This window comes from Stylophora pistillata, chromosome 2 (genome assembly GCF_964205215.1).
Source record: "Stylophora pistillata chromosome 2, jaStyPist1.2, whole genome shotgun sequence".
In the NCBI taxonomy this organism is placed as follows: domain Eukaryota; kingdom Metazoa; phylum Cnidaria; class Anthozoa; order Scleractinia; family Pocilloporidae; genus Stylophora; species Stylophora pistillata.
Window position 1 is genome coordinate 41244878 of NC_142520.1, and position 26288 is coordinate 41271165.

Below are 26288 nucleotides of genomic sequence, written 5' to 3' on the forward strand. Positions count from 1 at the left end.
TAACCACACGTCACAGACACGCCGTGAGATTAATTTATGTGCTGAAACAGTTAATTTGTTTAGTTTTTTCCTCAGGCAGTTATTTCCACCTTTCAATGTCTACCCTTAGGGAATCTTCTTGCACCTGTTTTAGTAATTATAAGCAGCATCAAATGAGAAACGAAATTATCAGTTAAAACTCTGTGAAAATGCAAGCGCATAAAAAAGCTTATTCATTCATTCATTCATTCTTTTATTCTCACTTATTCTACTAAAGATACAATAACGAGAAAGAGAAAAAGAAGAAAAAAAAAAAAAAAAAAAGAAGAGAGTTCTAACTATACATGAATTTACACAAAGCAGTGGAAAGAGTGTGTAGTAGCCAAAGGAGCCAAGCTTTCGAGTTGGCCACTACCACAGAGCAGTTACGGATGGGTGAAAGTTAAATACACTAAAGGAGATAGCACATATACTAAATAGTTAAAATAGTAAAATAGAGCTCTATGATAGGTTAAAGTTGTTCAAGATGTCTGCCTGCCAAGTAGGAAGAGTTTATATTCTTTTTTAAAGCTTAAATATTCAAATTAATATCTCTGTGGTATTCTGACCAAATTTCCTAAACAGACTCTTTTGTTGAGTGTCGCTCTCGCTGCGAGTTTTTTTCGCCCGACTTGCACCACAGGGCATCCACACAAGCGGCGTGTCTAGTCGTTTGTTCGAAATTTAAAGAAATGCATGGGAGAATATTGAAGAGTCGTTGTAATGTTTTGATATTATTCTACCGGAAGATGTCCTAGCGGAAGTTCTAAGACATTGCAAAGGATCATGGATATTTGTATGGGCCATGCTTTCCGGTTGTCATGGTGGATGAATAAAGACTAGTTTCCAGTTTAATCTGGGTTATTGCGCGGCCATCCAAGTGACATCGTTACAGTTGTAATATCGTAAACTTTTATCAAGGAATGTCTATGTTAAGGCTCAAAATAAATGTAAACCTACCTCATTTGCTGTGTATTGCCGTTTCTGTGGTTCTAAATGGCAAATTTGAGCGACTTGGTGGGTTTTGCGTCGACTGTTAGTTTACGTTATAAGAAGGAGACAAGGGTGAAAAGCTTGTTTTCGACCGCTCCAGCGCGAAGCCGATTTTCACCCAGAAATTAGAATTGCCCGGCTTCCAAACCGAACACCAGATAAACAAAAGGCGACGCTTCTTCTCGTGTCATTCAATCGAAGATCCATTCAAAATCCAAGCGGTAACCGCCAAAAAAGTTTCGAGAAATGTAGCTTTCCAAGCGATCGGCATCCGCGGTACAGATTTCGCGTAGCAGGGAGCAACCGTCACGCTGATTGGATGATGGTAAACAATGCCCTGTTTCAAATGACTCATGTGAGAGGGGAGTCAGGGGCATATTCGCGCCGGCGATTCATCTACTGACTAGTCTGGTGTGAGGTTTATGGCTCGTGACGGAAAAGAAGTTTTCCATGATCAAAAAAATTAGCCACGGGCCGTAGCTGAGGAAAGTCTCCGCGGATGCCGTTCGCTTGGAAAGCTACATTTCTCGAAACTTTTTCGGCAGTTAGCGCTTGGATTTTGAATGGATCTTCGATTGAATCATACGAGAAGAGGCGTCAACCTTTAAGTTTATCTGGTGTTCGATTTGAAAGCCGGGCGATTCTAATTTCTAGGTGAAAAGCGGCTTCGCGCTGGAGCGGTCGAAAATGAGCTTTCCACCCTTGTCTCTTTATAACGTGAAGTAACAGTCAACGCAAAACTCACCAAATCGCTCAAATTCGCCATTTAGAGCCACAGAAACGACAATACACAGCAAGTGAGGTAGGTTTACATTTATTTTGAGCCTTAACATTGACATTCCTTGATAAAAATTTACGATATTACGACTCTTCAATATTCTCCCATACATTTCTTTATATTTCGAACAAACGACCAGACACGCCACTTGTGTGGCTCCCTGTGCTTGCGCCTGCAGTTTAAGTATTCTTTCCTCCAATTTAGTCAGTTTTTCACATGCAAATTAAAGTCGAAGAGAAGGTTCTCCACAGTTTCCATATTTTGTTTGTGAAATGACTAAGTGCGTGTTTTAATTTGTAGCAAAAAAACATTTCGTGTGCGCGCTCGACACTTTCGATCGCTGTCCACACGGGCGATTTAGCCTGAAATCATTTGTTGTTTGTGGCGACACAAAAAAAGGAGGATTGGAGAACAGCCAAACTATGAAAGCTAAATATTGTCGTAAACAATTTTCATGAGGAAAGAAAAAAAGGGAAAGCTTTCTCTCGACGAGAAGTCGAGAGGATCGCCCTCAGAGAAAGTGGCATACATTGCCTAACCGATATAAACAGAGTTAATTGTCAAATGCCCCAACCCAACGATTGCGTATGACAATTTTTAAACCGGAATTTTTCACATCGTTTCGTCAAAAAACTGGTTTAGAAAGCAACATCTACCACAAAAACTCAACTTATTTAAAATGAAACGTTTTAAAAAGGCCTTTAAAACCCCCTTTAGATATTCCTTTCGCTTTATTGTGTATTGACAATTATTGAATTACGAAACTCTACGTCCAAGGTTGTTTTATAAAACTACGTGATGATGATAAACATCTCCACTTATCTGCATTTAAAACCTACTTATTGAATTTTTTTTGTCTTATTTCTTGGCCCACAGTGCAACAATCTCTTTTAATTTTGCTAGTGCTTGTCAGCTGATCCGTCAGGTTGCCCAAAAACAATAAATATGGGAGCCTCAAGTCTCTATGAAGACAATTTTCGAAAGAATAGGCTACTTTTTGAGATCTTATAATTTAAAGTACTTTTTGACAAATGATGTATCCTTCAACTTATTAAACATCACTCAAGTTTTTCCATGCAAATTTTCTACGCCTTGAGTCTTATTTCTCCCCAGTTTGCAACCGACAAACTTTTCATCAGCAAATCGTTGATGAATCAATCTTTTGAAAGACATAAGACGAAACTTATAATTTCACTACCGCAAACACTTTTTTTGATTATTAAAACAAACACGTGATATTCATGAAAAGTGGAACTTCGAAGAGTCTTCAGGCCTGATCGAGAGCTGTTGTTCATTACCGAAGTTCATCTTCAATTTTTTTTTTCAGAAAGAAATAATGTAGTCATTAATTCCCAACGTCTTCATATTGATTTTTAAAATAAAATTTTCCATCCCTATTTTCAAAGTTGCTTTACATAACAATATTTCCCATGCTTATTATTCATATCAGTTAATCTTGTTTAAGTTTAAACGTCTACACATCGAATAAACCATGGGAAGTCGTTTGATTAAGTTCGAGATCTCCTCATAGCTCTTCTGGATATGGGCGATATGACTGAGTTATGAGAAAAATACTGAGTGTTTCCATAGTGCTTGTATAGGATTTGCATCGTTTATTGGCGGTCAATATTATAGTTATTCCACTGAGGTAAAACGTAAGAGAGACCCAATTGGATGCGCATGCGTTTCACAGCGCATCAATGATAGTTTGCATTCATCTGGAAAGAATGAAAAAGAAAAATCACAAGGATCTAGAATAACGCGTGAAAAATCCTCTCGAAGGGATGGCAGAGAGAATTAACTAATTCGGTACACAGTAGTTATTCTGAAAGCCTTTAGCTCGCTTGTAGGCGGTAGTTTGTGTTTTCAAGTGCGAGATTAAGTGCGGCGAATATTCATATTCTGTCACCATATTGGGTGGGTAGAGATTTGGTACGAGTGACAACGCGCGGGGAAGGGAGAAGGGGAAAAAAACAGAAAAACCGCTTGCCCGAAACCCATGACTTCTCTCACAAACCGTCCCTTATACACTGCGTGACATCCCCGAGATGTCACGCATTCTCGACGGAACAATCAAATGGGATGAAACGGAACCTTTTGTCTAAAACTGACCAGCGTATCATGTAGCAAAACAAAATATGTGGCGATCGCGGATGGAACGGTGCAGTGATACACCAAATAAAGCAGTAAAAAAAGTTGAAATCAACAGAAATTTGGAATTTGCAAAACCAGACTAGTCCTCCGATGCGGAAGACGGCAACTTACATTTCAACGGAAAATTTATTTAGATCTCCAAAAGAAAGGAATACAAGGGCCCTGAGTTTCACGACATAGCGAACAAACCTTCGTACGGTTATGTAGTAAATAACTTGGGAATTTAAATTTATACAGATTGTAACTACATTCTAAATATAAACGAATACCTAAATCATACTGAACTGATTAACTAACTAACTTATTTTAAACTAGCTAAATATTTTATGACACAATCAAGTAAGGTATGAAACCGATTCTCGCAGTAATAAACCCTACTTCTAAAACCGTGAGTAGAAATAAGGCCTGAAGAAAGTTCAGGCTCGTACGGGATTTGAACCTATGATCTCAGCGATACCAGTGCAGTGCTTTATCAACTGCGCTAACAGCAACAGCAAGGAATGTCTATGTTAAGGCTGGCACTATTAAACCCGTCGAAGTGATAAATCAATGAATTTGAATATATGAAAATCAAATATGTGTATTGCGGTTTCATGAAATGTGTGAAAGCGATCCTCGCAGTAATCAATATTACTGCGAGGATCGCTCTGATACATTTCATGAAACCGCAGTAAACTCAAATTCACAATCAAGTACACACGTGATTATTTACATTAAACTGCTGGATTGATACCACTCTGAAAAAAAATCTTCCAATCAGATGGAAATTTTAGTCTAATGGGACATTTCCTGGAATAACCTCGAAACAAGCAAGATAAGTTTAAAAAGGACTGAAAAAAAGATTCCAGGCAGATTGCTGTGCTTTTCTCAACTGGAGAAGGATTATTTAAGAACAAACTAACTTCTTGGTTGTAGTTGTTGTTGTTTTTTTTTTCATCCAAAAAGAGACGTTATTTTTCTTAACAGATTTCCCAATCTGAACTCAGTAGATAGCAGTGGTAACTATGCAATTTTACTCTTTCCCAAATGAAGGAAAAATATATTTTGAAAGGAAAGTAAGTTTTCAGTAACTAACTGAAAAGCAGTTTACGTTGCAAAAGGATGCATGGAAATTCCTGCTATAATGAGGTATCGAAATTTCTACATCATGCTAAGGTAGGAATCGTACAAAGTCATGTTTTAAGCACACAACATCAAGAAATTTTCAAATCGTGATTGGTCGTGTAATACATGTTTACGTTACTTAGAAGATAAACCTCTTCGGGCGGCTAATGTGCCGACTGATAAAGTTCACGGCTAGGTTATTGTCCGGAGAATTAATATGTAGCCGAGAAGTGAACTTGGAGGGCAAATATGAAATTTCGAGGACAACCATTCGGCCAAGGACGTTATCAGCCGACGTACCAAAATTCATGATCAGACGGGATTTGTTAACATTTTTGTACGTCCTTCCAGTGCAGTATTTGAGAACTGTATTTTCTATGTCACCATCCAATCACTGGACTCTACAAAACGAGTTCGTTTCTCTTCCAGGTAAAGGGCACAGATGGAAAAATAAAACTCTTGAGCTGGCTTTTTTCCACTGCCTTTGTTTGTTTTCGACGGAAGTAATCGGTGGAAAGTATCAACGTGGACGAGGGTTATCGCTTAATAGCAGTTCAGTGATTTTACGCCACGTGACGAAGAGTAGCCAATAGAATCGCAGAAAAATTAATGCGTGTGTTTTAATAGCTTACTACAGGGTCCTACGTGATGTGTTTACGGGGAAAGAGGATGAAGGAAGAGGAAGAGGAGAAAAACACTCTTCTTAATACTTCCATTTCTGCTTCAGCTTCCCCACCCACTCCCCCTCCCCTTCCCGCCATTCCTGGAGTGTTTAAAAGAGAATAATTTCTCAAATGTTTCGCGTTGTCGACTTTAGGAATTTGTTTGGCAAAAGGCTTCACCTTTTAGAAATTGATCGGTCTCATCTTCATTTCAGCTCTTTTAGCTGAGTGACTCAGGAATCCACGCCACCGAATGCTATCATCACGGGTGTATACTCCGTGATGATAAACACCATTAAGGTTGCTATGATAACAGCTTCTATACCACCAGGCCCCTTTATTATTCACAGCACAACTGGAAGAGGACACATCCTTTGTGATAAATTGACAACCATTATGATAAGCCAAAGAGTCACTTGCGTTGCCTAAAAAATAAAGAAAACTATTCCTGTCTTTTTTTGTAATTATTTTACAGTACTGACTGTTTTAGAAGGAAGGCATTGGACATCATGCTGGTGGATTTTTATATATTTGTGGCGTGGTTTTAAGATAAGTTCTCCAAACAGTCACATGTTCGTAATTAAAAGAAAGGTACTATGCAAAAATCATTTCAAAACTCACCCGAGTAACTTCCGATGTTCAGCTGGTACTTAGTTGCCTCGCTGCCAACCTTAATTGTACTGTACTCGGCATAGGCTGTATTTCCCGACATGTCTTCCAAATCAACGCGAAGCTTGTAACTACCGCTGTTAGTAAGGCGATGTATTTTGTCCAGTCCAAGCAAAAACTCACCATTCAAGCCACCAAAGCCAGTTTTGTAGCTAGCCCAGTTAAGATAAAAATCAACAGAGCCATCCAGTCTCTTCTGAAACACTGTCCACCCCCCACCGTCTGTTGCTTGGTCGCAGAAAACATTAAAGGCCCCTGAACCATCAGGGTTGATGGAGAAGATACCACTGCTCTTTTTTCCTGAATTAAGCACATCGCCACAATTTTTTACATCTGTAGAAGGAACAACAATGTGAAATGGGCAGAAAAAAATTAATAAACCATCTTGCAATTAATCTCAAAATGAAGCTAAAGGACGAATATTTGCAGTCGTTGTTACTATGGCAAAAAGAGTGTTGCAACCTTTAAAAATGGTATTTTCATGCATCCCACCTGAGTGCCTAACTGCATGCAAAATTTGAAGAGGGGTTGAAAACTTTCATTTCCCAAGATGTTTGATTCTTACAGGAGACTCGTTCTTAACACAGAATTTCCCCTCACAATATCATTACAATGCCGAGTAGACAAGTATAAAGAAAAATATATCAACTAGGGATTTATTGTCGATCCAATTCCTGATTTTCTTCCCTAGCATCATAAGAAACGGTATACCACTCAGTAAGGAGAATTACTACTCCCCATTTCAAAATCGAGTGGGGGAGTGGGTCGAGCTCCCTGCGAAAGTTTGTCTGGGATCGTTATTCGGGACACAAATCTGTAGTGAACAAAGATTGATATCTAGTGAAGAGTTAACGATTCGTGCTCTACTCGGCTATTACAGCAGTACTATACTACACTGGTGAATATTCGTGGTCAAAAACACAAGTTGATAGGGAAGTAAACTTGATATGACAGAAAGATATTAATAGCTTGTAAATTAGCCATGCGGAAAATAAATATGAAATACCAAATATATGATATACCAAATATGAAACAACTCTCTTTAACACCTGCTGAAGCAACAACTAATTCAGACCCCAAAATTAACCCTACCCAGGCAAAGTTCAATTTTCATACCCCCGGGCCCGAAGGACAGTCAAATGCCCGTGGGTTGCCCGAGAGGGGTGGGAGGGGGGGTTGAAGCTTCGAAGTGATTAGCATATTATTTGAGCCAAGTGTACCTGTACATGATTTCCCGTCCCCAACAAATCCAGTTTTGCAAGAACAGCTGTAAGAGCCAAAAGTGTTATGGCATTTCGCGTTTACGTCACAAGCCCGAAAACATATTTGCTGTAAACTTGGTAGAATCGGCTAGCTGATAGATATATGCGTCATTAACCAAGCTTGTTCGGTCAAGGTGGCTCGATATCGGCCGAGTTCTTTTTTGCATTTTTATGGTCCGAGATGAAGTCGAGGTCTATAAAAATGCGGAAAAAAAAACACGAGGCTAATATCCAGCCATCTTGAACGAATAAGCTTGGTTAATAAAGGATTTATTACATTGAAAAAGATTTCGCTTTAGTAAGAATAAAGAATGACGATTTTACTTCTAGAGCCGAGAAAATAAAGCCAACTGTGTTTGTAGAACAATAAACTCACGAGTGTCATTACTGTTTTCTTTGTTTTGACTATCTTCTGCCGCCTTTTGCGTTTCCATAGCCGGAATTGTTTAAAAATTACGAATGTATTTCTAATAATGATTTTCCTCATGCGCGGGATCGATGCGGGCAATCCCGAGCGGGCAAGATGGGCCATTTTTTTTTTTACCTAATTAGATAGCCTGTTAGGTCGTCTAAATGTTGACGTTTATAGAATGGGATGCATATGCAAATGTTGCTGCTGGAAACAATGCTATTCACGTGAAAGTAATTTAGGAAAGATAGTGCTTTACATGTAATTTCTCAAATTTGGTAACTCTTACCAGCCACCAATCATCATTTTCTGCTTTGCTGATTTACAAGCTATTTATAATTTTCTTCAGGTGAAGTTTCTGCCTTATTAGACTGTTTTTTTTTTCTTCTTTTTTGTCCTTAGATATTGATAAGTGCAGTGCTTCCATTCGGGCTTGTGATGTCAACGCCAATTGTCGGAACACTTACGGCTCCTATCGGTGCTCATATAAAACTGGATTTATTGGAGATGGAAAGAAATGCGCAGGTAAACTTTCGTCCAAACGCTGATTCGAACCGATTTAAACTCGGTCGCGCGTTTTTTAACCCTCGGACGTACATGCAAACTCATATCAAAACCGTGGTCAGTTAAAGATGGGTGGTTGGAACCATTCCCCCTCTCTTGCATTTTTGTTAAATGCATCGAACTACGAAAGTTGAAAAGGGAAGTACAGTAAACCTACTATTTATTTTTCTGAGTCTAGTCTGTTTCCTGTCGAGTTCAATAGCTACTGATCTTTTGACAAGCGAAAAATGTTTGCTGGAAAAAGTGTAAAAATTGAAAAGTCTACAAGCTGGATGACGTCACAGACCCCCAACAGTAGCATTTGCATCCTATTCTATCAACGTCAACATGTAGACGACCTAACAGGCTATCCAATTAGGTAAAGAAAAACTTTAAAAAGTTGCAATCAAACGAAAATGCAAGGGGGGGGGGGGGGAAATGGTTCCAATCAACCTTCTTCTTCTTCAATCAACGGTTTTGATATGAGTTTGCATGTACGTCCGAAAGTTAATAAACGCGTGACCGAGTTTAAGTCGGTTCGAAAGTTTTCCTGCGCATTTCTTTCCATCTCCAATAAATCCAGTTTTACATGAACACCGATAGGAGCCGTAAGTGTTCCGACAATTGGCGTTGACATCACAAGCCCGAATGGAAGCACTGCACTTATCAATATCTAAGGACAAAAAAGAAGAAAAAAAAAATCTAATACGGCAGAAAACTTCACCTGACGAAAATTATAAATAGCTTGTAAATCAGAAAAACACAAAATGATGATTGGTAGCTGGCAAGAGTTACCAAATTTGAGAAATTACATGTAAAGCACTATCTTTGCTAAATGAAAAAGACAAATTACTTTCACGTGAATAGCATTGCTCCCAGCAGCAACATTTGCATATGCATCTCATTCTATAAACGTCAACATGTAGACGACCTAACAGGCTATCTAATTAGGTCAAATTCAAAAATTCAAAAATTGCAATTTAACAAAAAATGCAAGGAAGGGAGAATGGTTCCAACCACCCTTCTTTAACTGACCACGGTTTTGATATGAGTTTGCATTTACGTCCAAGGGTTAAAACACGCGCGACCGAGTTTAAATCGGTTCGAATCAGCGTTTGGACGAAAGTTTACCTGTGCATTTCTTTCCATCTCCAGTAAATCCAGTCTTGCATGAGCACCGATAGGAGCCGTAAGTGTTTCGACAATTGGCGTTGACATCACAAGCCCGAATGGAAGCACTGCACTCATCAACATCTTAAAGAAAAAAAGAGAAGAAAAAAACAATCTGATACGGGAGAAAACTCACCTGAAGAAAATCAAAAATAGCTTGAAAATGGTGGTTGGAAACTGGTAAGAGTTACCGAATTTGAGAAATTACATTTAAAGCACCATCTTTGCTAAAGGAGAAAGACAAATTTCTTTCACGTGAAAAGCATTTCTAGCAATATTCCATCAGAGCAATAAATGAATGAATAAATGCACTTCAATTTATTAGTTCATGCAGCAATATAGTTGATGCTTTCTTACCCAATTCACAATGTTTCCCTGTGAACCCTTCTGCGCAAACGCACAAGTAACTGTTTTCCTCATACTGTGCGGCGCATGTCCCTTTGTTCTGACAAGGCCAACTGATGCATGGAGACTAAACAGAAAGAGGAAAACACAAAAATTAGTTCTCTCTAAGGGACCAATCAGTATTTATCGCCTGAGAGAGAGGAAGGACTTTGGGATGGATCACATGGAAAGGACGGGGGTGAGTCGTCGCTTGCAGAAAATAAAGTAAGGACTATAGAAAAAAAACTGCCAATTACTGCCGATGAGGGTGTAGGTAGGGGGCTAGGGTTAGGATTAGGGTTAGGGTCAGAGTGTCCCCCGGAGATAATAATGGCCAGTTCTCAGTGTTGTTTGCGATGCTAATTTGCACTAAAAGAAAAGAAAGAAATCAATCAATACTTTGATAAATTAAGTATTACAGTTTTCCACTCACCGCGATACTATAGTGATGGTGACTCTGACTGAAGACAATTTTCTCTGAGTTGTTGTAAATATCCGACGGAAGCAATTCACAGATCACTTTACCAATTACATCGTGAAACGCGCCCAAGTTAAAAGAGAAACATGACGGAATGTTGACACAGGCGAGCCCACACTCGCTGCCTTTCAGAACAAAATCTGAACTGATGCTGGTGAGGTTGAGATAAGAAAACTTGTGAGGCTTAAACCTGGCATATGCCATTCCTCTATCAGTGCCGCGGCTCAGGGCTTTATCGCGTGCATCGATGACTTTTGCTCCTTGAAATCGCCAATAGCATAGACCAAGGATTCTGATTCATCCGTTTTTCACATGACGTCACGCGGTATCCAAAATTGGGTGTCCGCCATTGTGGAGCCCCTCGGCAGCGCCGTAATTTGACGCTAGCTAGTTCACACGAGTCTCGCAGTACTTTTCGATTTGATCATGAATATTTCACAGGAAAACTGCCATGAGGACCTGGATAGTCTTTCTAAAGACATACCAGTGCTTCCGGAGTACGCAAAAGGTTTAGAAACGCACGTTAAGAGGAGATAATTATTTACAAAAAATCTCACAAGTTGGAGTCGGCCCTGTTAGTATCCCCAGTGATCAGTTCGATCCCGAATGCTTGCCATTTGTCGAGGCTACAGACTTGGTTAGCTACCTAGTTTTGGAAACTAGTTACTACACTAAGCAGCAGTTATGGATATTATTATTTATTATTATTTATTTTCTTTGTAAAAATCTGGTGCACACTAGTGGCACAGCAGCATAGCATCCCTCTGTTGTTTTTTCCTTCTGTCAGTCAGAGAGTAAATGACGTCTAGTGTGCATCAGACACTTTGTCTGATCAGAGCTAAATGCAGGCATTTCAGAAAAGACTGTCTCAATGTTTTCTGTAAAATAAAAATATACTGTTTTTCATAATCCCTCTCAGTTGAGCACTCGATCACCAACTGATAACCTTTTCTGAAATAGCTGTATGTCACAAATGCTGATATTTAGATATTGTCACAGCCAGTCAACTTGTTGGGGTTAACATTTCAGAACTGAAGTAATGTGAAGTTTGAATAATGGACAAGTAAGTATTTGCAATCCCTAAAAATGATAACCAAACCACTTCTTAATGGTAGCTTCTGCAGTTAGGTTTATTCATCAGCTGTATTTTATTAGGGTACAGTACAATAAAACTGCCAATTAAAATTTGATAATAATTATTTAATTTTTTCATTTATATGCGTATGAACAAGCAAAAACATTCAATCATAGGGATTTACTCTTGTAGGCATAAATGCAAGAAATGGCATTTGAATCTCTAAACATGATTAGAACTTGAAATATTGAACAAATTGTAATTTTTCACAAACATTTCGGGATGATCAATTATTCTGAGATATATGTTTTGTCAATGCACCAAAGGCCATAAAAGGCTGCAATGTTTGCAGCAACAATATCAAAACAAAGTCATCTGAATGCCTTTACAAAAACAATGACTGAGGTGTTAATACCTCATTGGGGTGGACCCCTTGTCATGTATTGAGCCTGGATTCTACAGGAAAATAATACTGCCTTCCTTTCTTTTTTAAAACAAGTGAACTATTTGAAACATTTTCACTTTTTTTTTTTTCGCCAACAATGACTTTACAAACCAAATGCAGTGAGTTCACGGGGAAGAAAGTAGTTTCCCAAGATGAAATATTTTTTTGAAAAGTGGTGTTACGGTATTTTCCAAACCGCCAGAAAGATATAACTCGTACAACTCAACTACTTTATTGACTGACGTAATAACTACGAAGCGATATCGACAACCAGTATAATAACTATCATTTTCACTTAGCTACGGAGCGATATAAATACTAATACAATCAGTATCCTTATAACTTAGAGCCCTTTACAAATAATATCACTTAAATCTCAGTGTACTACCGCACAACTCACAGTTCTCTTGAAAATCTTTAACAAAATGTCGACGTCCGTAATTCTTTCTCTCACGTAGCCTTCCACACGGCTTTCAATTCCAGTAAACAACTCTGTCCGGCTCTCGCTCCTCTGGGCTCTTCGCAACAGCAGTTATAGCTCACTAAAAGGCCTTCGTCTTTAAGCTAGCGTGACTCCTTATATATCTTTCAGAAAAGTTCTAGAATGTTCTAGAGATCTGTAATATTGCTATTTTTAGAAACATTACACTATGATTACATCATAACAAAAATATGCTGAGTCACGGTTCTAGAAGGTTCTCCTTAAAGTTCTCGCTTAGTCATCATGACTAAATGTTCTAGAAACTTCCTCGTTCTATTTTTAATAATTACGTAACGCAACGCACTCTAGAAAAATATGGGCGCTCTCCATAACACCCTCCCCCTTCGAGAAAAGAAAGTTTGCAAAACTTTCTTGCAAAGCTCAAAGTCTCGAGAGGCAATCTGCAATAACATTATCCTTTCCTTTTATATGTCGGATGTCCAAGACATACTCCTGCAGCATTAAACTCCACCTCAACAATCGCTGATTCTTGCTCTTTAATTTGTGAAGAAATACGAGGGGGTTGTGATCGCTATACACAACAACGGGCAAACTTGAGGAACTAACATAAACTTCAAAATGTTGAAGAGCTAACAGCAGTGCTAAACATTCCTTTTCGATGGTGGAATAGTTCCTTTGATTTTTGTTAAACTTCTTCGAAAAATAACAAACCGGGTGTTCTACACCTTCATCATCCTCTTGTAACAACACAGCACCAGCGGCAACATCGCTTGCATCAACAGCCAGCTTGAACGGTGAAGAGAAATCAGGCGCTGTTAAAACAGGGGCACTCTGTAACATGGCTTTCAGCTCCTCAAAAGCCTTTTCACACTGGTCACTCCAATTAAATTTCTCCTTCTTGCTGAGCAGTTTTGTCAATGGCTCTGTGACGGTTGCAAAGTTAGAGCAAAACCTTCGATAATAACCAGCCATACCAAGGAAATGCATCAGTTGCTTTTTGTTTTCTGGTCGTGGAAACTTGATTATGGCTTCGACCTTGGCGTTAACTGGCTGTACTTGTCCTCGTCCGACGACATGTCCCAAATACGTCACTTGTGCTTGGCCAAACTCGGTTTTGGAGAGATTGATTGTTAATTTGGCCTCGCTCAACTTCCTGAAGAACTCACGGATAGTTTCTAGATGTTTCTCCCAAGTTTCACTATAGATGATTACATCATCAATATAGGCTTCACAATCCTCAAGGTTGGCGATGACTTTGTTAATGAGACGTTGGAAGGTAGCAGGAGAATTTTTCATACCAAAGGGCATGACCTTGTATTGGTAGAGTCCTTCTTGAGTTACAAATGCTGATATCTCCTTAGCGCGATCTGTTAACGGTACTTGCCAGAATCCTTTGAGAAGGTCAAATTTCGTTACATACTTTGCCTTTCCCAGCTTATCGATACAATCATCCATTCTTGGGATTGGAATTTAACTTTCCTGTAATCGGTACACATCCGATAGCTCCCATCCGGTTTAGGCACGAGTATACATGGAGAACTCCAACTACTGCTGCTTGGTTCAATAAAATCGTTCTCCAACAAATATTTTACCTCTTCTTTGAGATACTGTTGTTTTCTCGGATTCAGCCTGTATGGGTGTTGTTTAACAGGAGCAGCATCACCGACATCCACGTCATGGTAAATCTGATTTGTCCTAGATGGTACATCAGGGAACAGGTCACTATACTTTTCAAGTAGCTTCTGTAGGTCTTGACGTTGACTCTCTTCAAGGTGTGACAGCTTGGAGTCCAATTTCTTTAGCACATCGGAGTTGGTGAGTTTTGATGCGTCAGTAGGACTGAGATGACTACTACTAAACTCACTACTTAAGTCTTCGGGCTCAGAAATAACTACATTAACGTTTAGGGGCTCTTTAACTACATTATTATCTCTCTCTACGTAAGGCTTTAACATGTTAATATGACATAATTGCGTCTGCTTACGCCTATCTGGAGTAACTACTATGTAATTAAGGTTATTTAACTTCTTCTCAATAACATAAGGACCAAAAAATCTAGAATACAATGTGTTACCGGGCACTGGCAACAATGCAAGAACCTTTTGACCTGGCTTAAAACTACGTTCTACAGCGTCTACATCGTACTTCTTCTTCATCAACTTCTGAGAAGAACTAAGATTGTTTCTAGCTAGTTCACAAGCTCTAAATAACTTAGTACGAAAGTCTGAAACATATTGTAAAAGATTAATAGACTCACTACTGCTTGACAATAATTTCCCCTTAAGCAGTTTAAGAGGCCCTCTCACAGTGTGCCCAAATACGAGCTCAAACGGACTAAATCCTAGGGACTCCTGGACGGACTCGCGTGCCGCAAACAGCAATAGGTGGATTCCCTCGTCCCAATCTTTCTCTGTTTGGAAACAGTAGACTCTCATCATGTTCTTTAAAGTCTGGTGCCATCTTTCAAGAGCTCCTTGACTTTGAGGATGGTACGCGGATGATCTATACTGTGCGATTCCAAGCTCGTGCATTACTTGTTGAAAAATACCAGACATGAAATTAGAACCTTGGTCAGACTGGATAGCGCTAGGAAGACCGACCAGCGCAAAAAAACTTCGTTAAAGCTTTGACGATAGTCTTGGCTTTGATGTTTCTCAGGGGCACGGCTTCAGGAAATCTGGTGGACGCACACATGATGGTTAACAAGAACTGATTTCCAGACTTCGTTCTTGGTAGCGGTCCGACGCAATCAACAATTACACGGCTGAATGGTTCTTGAACGGCTGGCAGAGGCTGCAGTGGCGCTTTTGGAATGGTTTGGTTTGGTTTCCCAACCATCTGACAGGCGTGACATGACCTACAGTACTCAGCTACATCTTTTCTCAGGTTGGGCCAATAGAAATTATTCAAGATCTTCCTGTGAGTTTTGTTCACACCTAAATGGCCAGCCAGGGGAGTCTCGTGTGCCATACTTAAAATGTCTTGCCTGTAAGTTTTCGGGACAACAACCTGGTACTTAACAGCCCATTCGTCCTCAACTGGAACATCGAGCGGCCTCCACTTTCTCATTAGCACTCCATTCTTTGTAAAATAACAGGTGGGGTTCTGTGATACTTCGTTTTCACTGACGCTTCTTGAAAACAACGGCGAAATTTCTGGGTCTTCACGTTGTCCAGCGATGAGCTGAGAGGTCGACATCTTCTCAGACTGATCTGTTAAATTCTTCTCAGGTAGGATTTCTGTTGGCTCAGAAGGGGAGGGACTTGGCTGCTCATCCTCAAAAACTCGACTGATAAGGGTGTCCGCTAAGGCAATTTCTTCATCGCTGGTTTTCCTCTTCTTGCTCATGGCTCGCGTTACTACACATGCAGGATAAAGACCAGGAATTATCTTCTCGACGGGGTCTGGAGACTTTTCTGAACTAGGCTTCTCTGTAACGACAGCATTAATGACCACTTTGTCTCCTGCAAGGTCATTTCCAAGGATAAGATGTACTCCATCGAACGGCAATGTTGATTGTATTCCAACTTTCACAGGACCAGACACAAGATTTGACGACAGAAAAACTGTATGGAGCGGCACTGGGGTATACTCGGAACTGATTCCTCTGATTAAAACACTTGCACCAGTGGACGATTTCTCAGAAAACAACAACGTGTCACTTAATAGCAAAGACTGTGAGGCTCCAGTGTCTCTTAGAATCTTGATCGGTACTGAATCTGTCATATCACGGGATAATGATACTGAGCCATCGTGAATAAAGGGCTGGAACATATCCATGACAGATTTAGACGAACCACTGACGTCATTTGTAGAGATTGTCTGGGTCTTCTCTCGAGAAAATCGCGGAGGTGTACATTCACTTTCAGAAAATGAAGGCGACGGCTTGGCAACAAATCCGTTGGGCTTCGATTCCACACCATATCTTTGCGCAGGTCTCCACTTTTCTGGGCAACTGGAAATCAGATGACCTTCTTTTCTGCAATAATAGCAGGTTGGTGGCTTGATGGGCTTATTTGGAACAAACCTGTTTTGTCTTGGCGAGGTGGAGCTGGAACGATTTGTAAAATGGTTACCAGGGTTCTGTTTGGGAGGTGCTCCGTCATTCTGTTTACTCCGCTGGCTTCCAACCCATCGTGATACGGAGGGAGGCTGAAATCTACTGTTAGGCTGACGGGGCTTTTCCATGAAGTTCACTTTGTGACTCAGCGAAAATTCATCTGCTAACCGTGCAGCGTCTTCCAACGTTTCTGCTCTTTGCTCGTTAATGAACGTTCGGACATCACTGTGAATGCACCTCTTAAATTCTTCCACTAATACCAACTGTCTTAACTTATCGTGACTCTTATCTACTTTCTGTGAATGACACCAACGATCAAATAACTGTTCCTTACTCCTAGCAAATTCTACGTAGGTTTGACTACTAACTTTCTCATAGTTTCTAAACTTTTGACGATACGCTTCAGGAACTAACTCGTAACCCTTTAAAATAAGATCCTTAACTTCGTCGTAACTTGTAGCTTGTTCTACACTTAACTGTGTATATATTTCCCTAGCTTTACCAACCAATACACTTTGTAATAACATAACCCAGTACTCTTTAGGCCACTTAAGACTACTAGCTACTTTCTCGAAGTGCAAAAAGTACTTATCAGCATCTTTTTCTTGGAATGGAGGCACTAACCTAATGTTCTTTGTAACATCAAAATTTTCACTATGCTTTTCACTACCCGAGACTAATCCTAATTGCATTTGTACCTCTAACTTTTTTATTTCCATTTCATGCTGAAATGCCAATTTCTCTCTCTCTAGCCTCTCTTGTCTTTCCTCTCTCTCCAGTCTTTCCTTTCTCTCCATTTCTTCTCGTCTTTCTTGTCTTTCCATTTCTTCTCTCTTCATCTCCATTTCGTCTCTCTTCAGCTTCTCTTGTCTTTCTATTTCTTCTCTCTTCATCTCCATTTCGTCTCTCTTCAGCTTCTCTTGTCTTTCTATTTCTTCTCTCTTCATCTCCATTTCTCTTTCCTCTTTCCTTTCTTGCATCTCCAACTTTCTTATTTCTAACATTGTTTTTGACGATGTTTCTAACATTGTCCCTTCAAAAACCTCAGTATCCACTAAGTGGTTTACTATAATCTGTCGTATCTCATCCTTTCTCATTGCTTGCTTAGACTCTAACTCTAAGTGTTTTGCTAATAATATAAGTTCGTCTTTCCTTAACGCATTAAATACTTCTTTGTCGGGACTCGACATAAAGTCTTCTGGATTAAACTTTGACATCTTGATATACTCTATGACTACTTAAGTCGACAATAACTTATCCTTGAAATACTCTACTATAACCTTCACTACAAAACTCGCTCCTGGACAATAACTTATATGCCAAATACTTCTGTAAAATTCGCTCCCGGACAGTTACCTCTGCTCTAAATACACTTCCACAAAATTCGCTCCCGGACAGGCCCCCAATTTCTGTTACGGTATTTTCCAAACCGCCAGAAAGATATAACTCGTACAACTCAACTACTTTATTGACTGACGTAATAACTACGAAGCGATATCGACAACCAGTATAATAACTATCTTTTTCACTTAGCTACGGAGCGATATAAATACTAATACAATCAGTATCCTTATAACTTAGAGCCCTTTACAAATAATATCACTTAAATCTCAGTGTACTACCGCACAACTCACAGTTCTCTTGAAAATCTTTAACAAAATGTCGACGTCTGTAATTCTTTCTCTCACGTAGCCTTCCACACGGCTTTCAATTCCAGTAAACAACTCTGTCCGGCTCTCGCTCCTCTGGGCTCTTCGCAACAGCAGTTATAGCTCACTAAAAGGCCTTCGTCTTTAAGCTAGCGTGACTCCTTATATATCTTTCAGAAAAGTTCTAGAATGTTCTAGAGATCTGTAATATTGCTATTTTTAGAAACATTACACTATGATTACATCATAACAAAAATATGCTGAGTCACGGTTCTAGAAGATTCTCCTTAAAGTTCTCGCTTAGTCATCATGACTAAATGTTCTAGAAACTTCCTCGTTCTATTTTTAATAATTACGTAACGCAACGCACTCTAGAAAAATATGGGCGCTCTCCATAACAAGTGGGATGAATAAAGAAAATATTAGCAATTGATATGCCATTCATTTACTATGGAAATTATCACTGGATAATCTATACAATGTTCATGTAATTACATTGGCCAATATTTATTAATTCCACATTTCCAATGATATAACAACTTGGAGAACCACTTGTTTCTCTGTAGAATGTAGCTAGCACACTTGATCACCCCTCAAAATTCAATGTTAAAAGGCAATTTCTAACATGGAAATTGCAAACAGAAAGAAACCATCCAGCGATTGAAAGGGTGGCATAAATCCATCAGTTGATCTGGCAGTCAATGCAGACTATTTGAGAAGTATATCTCAATCTAGCATTTTGGTTTAACAAACAGGCTAAACATCATATTTCCCATTGCAACATTGAGTTTCTTTGATGCATACTGCAGAGATTAGTAAAAAGTGTAATAAATATGAACAGTAATGCCTAAATGGTATTTGATGTCACTGGGATAGACACGTTTTACCTCTTATCATATCATTTCCACGGTCTAGCCATTTTGTGAATATTTCTTGGGTAAACATTTTATAATCACAATCAGTTGGCTGACTACACCAATGCTTTTCATATGCTAAAAAAGAAAACTAATCAAAAGGGACTATTGGGGGACAAAAATTTACCAGGGCAGAGCAAACTCTAACAATACGGTCAATGATAGGTACTTGTGTTTCTGGTGCTCCATTCCGATTGCACATCAAGTAATCTGTGGGAGGGGTGCTTTGCAGAGTGGCATATTTTCTGCGCAGCAGGCCTATGACACGTTCAGTGTGGATGCGCACATTAGCTATCCCTCTTAAGTTCGCTCTACATCCACCGGATCGAGCTGTGATTTCCTCCTAGTAAATGCAGGAATAGTTAACCTTGCCTGCTTGAGTCCAACACTGTCAGAAATTGTAAAGCCCCTGTCAGGCACCATATCCTCTGGGACCAAATATTCTAAAAAGCCACAGTTCCCTGTCAGGTACTTGTCAGAGGTCCTTCCTCCCCAAGCCTCTAACACAAAGGAAATACTTCCCTGGGGCGTGATTTCCATCAGAACCTTGATAGTGTTATGGTGCTTGTATGAAGAAAATGTCTGAGCACTTGCGAGTAAATTAGATTGACATTCAATGAACACTTCAAAGCAGTCAATCACAACCGTTAATACGTTCTTGCCAAAAGCATACTGGAAGCACATTGGTATTGTTTGCCATAACTGTTCTCTTTCTGGCCATTAAATCATGAATTTCAGCCTAACGTCCATGACAACCATCCAGTATAAGAAAATCTTTGAAACTATTGTAACAGACAACACGAAGCGGTCTGCAAGGTCTTGTAAAGGAACATTAAGTCTCAGTTTAATGAGAACCGTAACAAATTCCTGGAAACGACTAGGATTTTGAGTTTGTTCTTGAGACGTGCGAAGAAACATGCTCAAAAACAACCATCAGCACTTCGTAGCTTGACACTCCTGTGTAAAATCTTACTTTGGCATCAGAGTCGAAGTACTCCTGATCTGGTGTTTGATATCCAGCAGTCCTTAACATATAGTCAAACTCTTCAGTTTGACTGCCAGCTTCGTTCTGTTCCTGTTCTTCTGTTTGCCTGGTGGCCTCTTTTTCCGGGTGTTACGAAAACTAAGACCCCGAAAACTAATACCCCGAAAACTGAGACCCTCCATCTTTTCACTGATTGATTTTCACTTTTCCGGTGGGTCTTAGTTTTCGTAATTACGAAAGCTCATTACGAAAACTATTTTTCTTGTTTATCAATTTTGTTTAATTGTAATAAATACAATATGTTGAAATGTAAAAAGCGTATGAAAGGTTAATGGAATAATACAGAGCAATTTTTTTGGGTCGTTCAATAAGATGCAAAAATAATGAAACTTGGGGTAATTTTTCAAATGGTACAGTTCAGAATTAATCAGTGTTTGCACACTTTATACTGTCGTTAAGCTACTGTTATGCGTAACAATTTTTCCTGCAACTTTGCTCGTCTCAGAACAAAATTTGAAGTACTCCTGTTCTGGTGCTTGATATCCAGCAGTCCTAAACATATAGTCAAACACTTCAGTCTGACTGCCAGCTTGACATCCAGCAGTCCTAAACATATAGTCAAACTCTTCAGTCTGACTACCAGCTTGATATCCAGCAGTCCTAAACATATAATCAAACACTTCAGTCTGACTGCCAGCTTGATATCCAGCAGTCCTAAACATATAGTCAAACACTTCAGTCTGACTGCCAGCTTGATATCCAGCAGTCCTAAACATATAGTCAAACACTTCAGTTTGACTGCCAGCTTGATATCCAGCAGTCCTAAACATATAGTCAAACTTTTCAGTTTGACTGCCAGCTTGATATCCAGCAGTCCTAAACATATAGTCAAACTCTTCAGTTTGACAGCCAGATTGATATCCCGCAGTCCTAAACATATAGTCAAACTCTTCAGTTTGACTGCCAGCTTGATATCCAGCAGTCCTAAACATATAGTCAAACTCTTCAGTCTGACTGCCAGCTTCGTTCTGTTCCGGTCCTTCTGTTTGCGTGGTGGCCTCTTTTTCCGGGTGTTACGAAAACTAAGACCCCGAAAACTAAGACCTAAGACCTAAGACCCCGAAAACTAAGACCCCGAAAACCAGGACCCCGAAAACTAAGACCCTCCATCTTTTCACTGATTGATTTTCACTTTTCCGGTGGGTCTTAGTTTTCGTAATTACGAAAGCTCATTACGAAAACTATTTTTCTTGTTTATCAATTTTGTTTTATTGTAATAAATAGAATATGTTGAAATGTAAAAGGCGTATGAAAAGTTAATCGAATAATACACAGCAATTGTTTTGGGTCGTTCAATAAGATGCAAAAATAATGAAACTTGGGGTAATTTTTCAAATGGTACAGTTCAGAATTAATCAGGGTTTGCACACTTTATACTGTCGTTAAGCTACTGTTATGCGTAACAATTTCTCCTGCAGCTTTGCTCGTCACAGAACAAAATTTGTTGCAAGTTGTACGTACCATGTTACACATTACAAATACCATGCAACATGTCTCGCGACAAAAATTGCATAAGTTGAAAGTGACGCATATGTCGACTAAAGAGTGCGGTGAAACAAGTTGCAGGAGCCATGCTACACGCATTTTTGTTGTGCAATTTGAAAAAAAAGTTTGCAGAAAGTAGAAAACAATTCAACTCTTCGTGCAACTTAAAAAAAAATTTAGTTCTATGAAGTGGTGTTACACGTAAAAGTCGTGCATGCAACTTCCAACTATATTTTTTTTGAGACGAGTTGCACGAAAAATTGTAATGTGTAACAGTACCTTTTTATCACATTTAAGTTGGGGTCTTAGTTTTCGTAATTACGAAAGCTAATTACGAAAACTAAGACCCCATCTTATTTTTCTTGTTTACCAATTTTATTGGAGATGAGCTAGTAATAAAAAAAAAAGAAACAGTGTTATTTTCTCTTATTTTTTTTTTACGTTTCTGAAGGTGAGCACGAGTTTATAAATCGCCAAATTTTTCGTTGCATGTTCTCTTTTCTGTTATCTTGACTTTTCTCCCGCTCTCTTTATGTTCCCGTCACTCTTTAATCCTCCTTCGGCCGAGTTATTTTATGATAGAGGGCAAGAAAATCTTCTGGAACTCAGGGAATTGTTGTAAAAGGTCTGTAAAATCCCCCAGGGTGGGTGGGGGGGGGGGTACTTGACCACTATTTGGGTGTAGGTGTGCCGCTGAGGGTCTGAAACACCTGCTATTTTAGAACCCTGTCTAGGACAAAAAATCCGGGATTAAAGTTGCTTGCAGCGGATTTGTCACTACTTCCCGACATTTCGTGTGAAGCTTTCACTCGACAATTTTCAACTAGATCTCGTGGGAAAAAGAAAGCGCTCGCCCTAATTTCCTGCCTACCTATCTTCACCAAGAACAGTTTGATAGCCAACCCATATACACTGTAGTCGTTAGTGCCCAAGGAAAATTGGAACCGCGGTCGGTGGCGACACTGATGTAGCTAAACATGTCGGGTTTGAGACTACACATACACATCATTTTCCTATACATAGTACCATGCCACGGAAGATTCGCCCGTGAGAAATAGAACACATTGCATCTTATCTAATAGCGAATTGATAAACAAGAAAAATAAGATGGGGTCTTAGTTTTCGTAATTAGCTTTCGTAATTACGAAAACTAAGATCCCACCTGAGATGCGATAAAAAACGTTTTCCGTTAATTTTACAAGTAACGACACTACTTATAAAGTGGGCAAACCCTGATTAAGCCTGAACTGTTCCATTTAAAAAAAATCTCTCAATTTCCATTATTTTTGCATCTTAACTTGTAGAACGATTCAAAACAATTGCAAAACAATTCTAAAAATACCTCAGTGTCTGGGAGGAAATTTAAGAATCGCACGTCGCGCGAGAAAATACTTCCAAACGCAAGGAAAGGCTATAGAAAATTCTACTTAATCTTAAAGCAACCAGGTTCTTCGATCCAACCGGAAAAGCAACAAATCAAGACGATGTATAAATTCTCCCGCTCACCTTCAAAATATTGATAAATAAGAAAAATAAGATTGGGTCTTGGTTTTCGTAAATATTAATGATTTAATATTTAATTTCTGTTTCTTGTATATTTTTTGAATCTTTTGTTGAACCGAAATCTATGTAAGATGTTTTAGCGTCCACACACTGCCCGCCGAGACTAGCTATGCTATTTGTGGGTAGGGGTTGATTATGTTAAGTTAAGTTTAACGCCATTTTAAGTTTTAAGTTTAATGAGGTTTCGTAATGACGAAAACTAAGACCCACCGGAGAAGTGATGAATCATTGAAAAAACGGGGTGTTAATTGCTGTCTATTATTCGCTTTTTACATTTCAACCTATTCTAGTTATGTCTTAGTTTTCGTAATGAGCTTTCGTAATTACGAAAACTAAGACCCACTGGAAAAGTGAAAATCTATGAAAAGACATGGAGTCTTAGTTTTCGGGGTCTTAGTTTTCGTGACACCCCTCTTTTTCCGGCGGCTCTTGCACCTGGAAATAAGGAATTTCCGAAGTCATACTCTCGCTTTCCAATCTCTCTTCCCCTGATGATGCAGGGAAATCAATCTTCGAGACCTGCTGGTCACTTTCGTTAAGTTTACGGCGCTTAGCTGCTGGCTCGCGTGCCGCCTCATGATCGCGTTGTTATTGTTCAAGAAGCGATTGCCTCGCTTGGTCGCGATCTTTTGCCCTGATGGCTCTCGCCGCCGCTGCCTGCTAATCGGGCTCTTTTGAATAATCCTTTTTTCCCAGGTTAAGTGTAGGCCTCCAGTCAACGTTGTATCTGTCCTAGAGTAAGGCAGGCTTCCCAGAAATAAAGTGTCTACCACACACTCTCTCACTTTTCAAGCCGTTCGATTTCGTGTCGTCTAGGCTTATCTGTGAAATCCACGCGTTTCGGCGATCTTCTGTTAGCTGTTTGTAACTTTCACCGTTCTTATCAACAGCGATAGGTATGCGGAATAGACTAGTACCTTCCTTATTTCCAGATTTTACTCCACAGCCAGGTATTATACAGAGAACAGTCGCACTACAACTCACACACATCTCTCTCTACACGTCTCTGTTTACTTTTTTAAGGGGGTTCCACTATGGCGATTAACGACGCTTTTCAAGAACTAAGGTCACGTAGGTGAAGACGAAGAAAAAAAGATGGAATTGGAACGTCTTAAGGTTTGATTACTTGTGGAAACTCACTAGTTATTCCATTTCCCTCGCTCGTGAAATGACGAAAAAAACATTTGTTTCTTTCACCGAAATTAAAATTTGCCATACTTCTGATTCTGATGTATTCAACATACATTTGGGTCTGGTAAGGTGACGATAATCATGAGTACACTAAGATAACTCCTGAAAATTTTTAATACTCCAAACTCCATTTTCAGTAGCAGCTGCAAACTGAACTGACGCTGCGACTGAAAAGCGATCGGTATTATTGTATTTGTACTGTGTAACTTTTTGGCAAAGTTACTGTAAACCAATACATAAAAAGATTGTGGCCCACATTAGCAGTTATTATTTTTATCTCCCGTTAATCCCGTTAGAAAACTAGCGCGACGTGAAGCAGAGCTTCGGTCCCATTTTAGTAGAGACACGCGAGTTTCGTGATCGTCATAAAAAACAAATTATGTCAACTAACTATGACACCAGTGAATAATTATGCACCCAAAGAGAGATTCTTATTCCACAGGAGAATGTAAATAGAAGGAAGGCAATTTTTCGGAATATATAAAAAAAAAATTGCCTTTCAAACTAGCCAGTTGATGTATCAATTTTTATTTCCCTGAGTGCAAGGCTAACTTTAGGCTCTTCCTTCAGGTCGTGCAAGCGCCAAAATAAGGCAATTTGCGAAAATATATTCATAAATTTTAAATAATGAATACTCCAGTCGAGGCCCACAAATTGACCATTGCTCACCATAGAGTCAGTGGTTAGAGCATCCGACTAGATCACAGAGGGTCGTGGGTTCAAGTCCCATCTGGGGCTCGGATTTTTTTCTATTACACTAAAAATTGTTTCAATTTTAAATGATCTTGATAAAACTTTAGTGGATCTTTATATGAGTGTCTGAAAAGAATTCGAGGTTATAAGCTGTAAGAAACATGACCAATTAAGTAATTGCGGATGTTGTTCGGTCATAACTTCAAAACTTTGCGACCACACTTCACATATTGTGAAAAGGAGTCAAGAATAATTTTGAATGAGCAAAAGATAACAGCATATCAAAATGGACGATGAGTTTCAGTAGCCATTTTGTCAGTTAGGCCTCTATATAGGAGAGTTTCAGTTCTCGAAAATGTGCGTTTCCTTCTTTTTTTTTTTTCGATATATTGCTTAGCTGAACAATTAGGAGCAGAATAAGAAAGGTTTCTTATCAAACAATGCAAGCTTAAAAACATACCACTTGGGCAGGACTGTAATTGTCCGAGGGGAAGAACCACAGAGATAAGGAACAAGAGGAGAAAAACTCCCATGTCCGCAAAAAACCAGCTGAACAGAAATCCTTGCGATGTTTTGGAACTATTGAGCAAACCGAGGAGCTTAACAGCAGTTTGTTGACTGAGATGTACCATCAATTTAAGGCTACACTCTCTAGAAACGTGTTAGCCAATCACATGTGGCCTTGATATATGGATGTTTAACCACCTGTCACAGAGAAAAGTGAGATTAAATATTGTGTTCTGAAACAGTCAATTTGTTTAGTTTTCCCCTCAGGCAGTTATTTTCACCTTTCAATGTCTATCCTTAGGGAATCTCCTTGCACCTGTTTTACTAATTATAAGCAGCATTAAATGAGAAACGAAGTTATCAGTTAAACTCTGTGAAAATGCAAGCGCATAAAAAAGCTTAAATAAACAAATAAATATCTCTGTGGTATTCTGACCAAATTTCCTGAGAAATTTTAGGACAAAATTCTAGAGATCATAGCGTCAATGAAACAGACTCTTTTGTTAAGTGTCGCTCTCGCCGAGAGTTTTTTTCGCCCGACTTGCACCACAGGGGGCCCACACAAGTGGCGTGTCTGGTCGTTTGTTCGAAACAT

The 26288-nt window shown here is 39.3% G+C and overlaps 1 protein-coding gene and 1 pseudogene across 1 annotated transcript; both read right to left on the reverse strand.

The window, feature by feature from the left end:
• Positions 1–4050: 4050 nt before the first annotated feature.
• LOC148739538 (uncharacterized) lies at positions 4051–25887 on the reverse strand. The gene is made up of 6 exons (XM_088747322.1): positions 25647–25887; positions 10580–10884; positions 10120–10234; positions 9724–9846; positions 6331–6711; positions 4051–6134 (listed from the first exon to the last, which is right to left on the reverse strand). The coding sequence occupies exons 1-6, from the start codon at positions 25816–25818 to the stop codon at positions 5893–5895; spliced, it is 1338 nt and encodes a 445-aa protein (XP_088603448.1). The 5' UTR covers positions 25819–25887; the 3' UTR covers positions 4051–5892.
• On the reverse strand, positions 18877–20313 carry LOC148739539 (uncharacterized; annotated as a pseudogene).
• Positions 25888–26288: the final 401 nt, after the last annotated feature.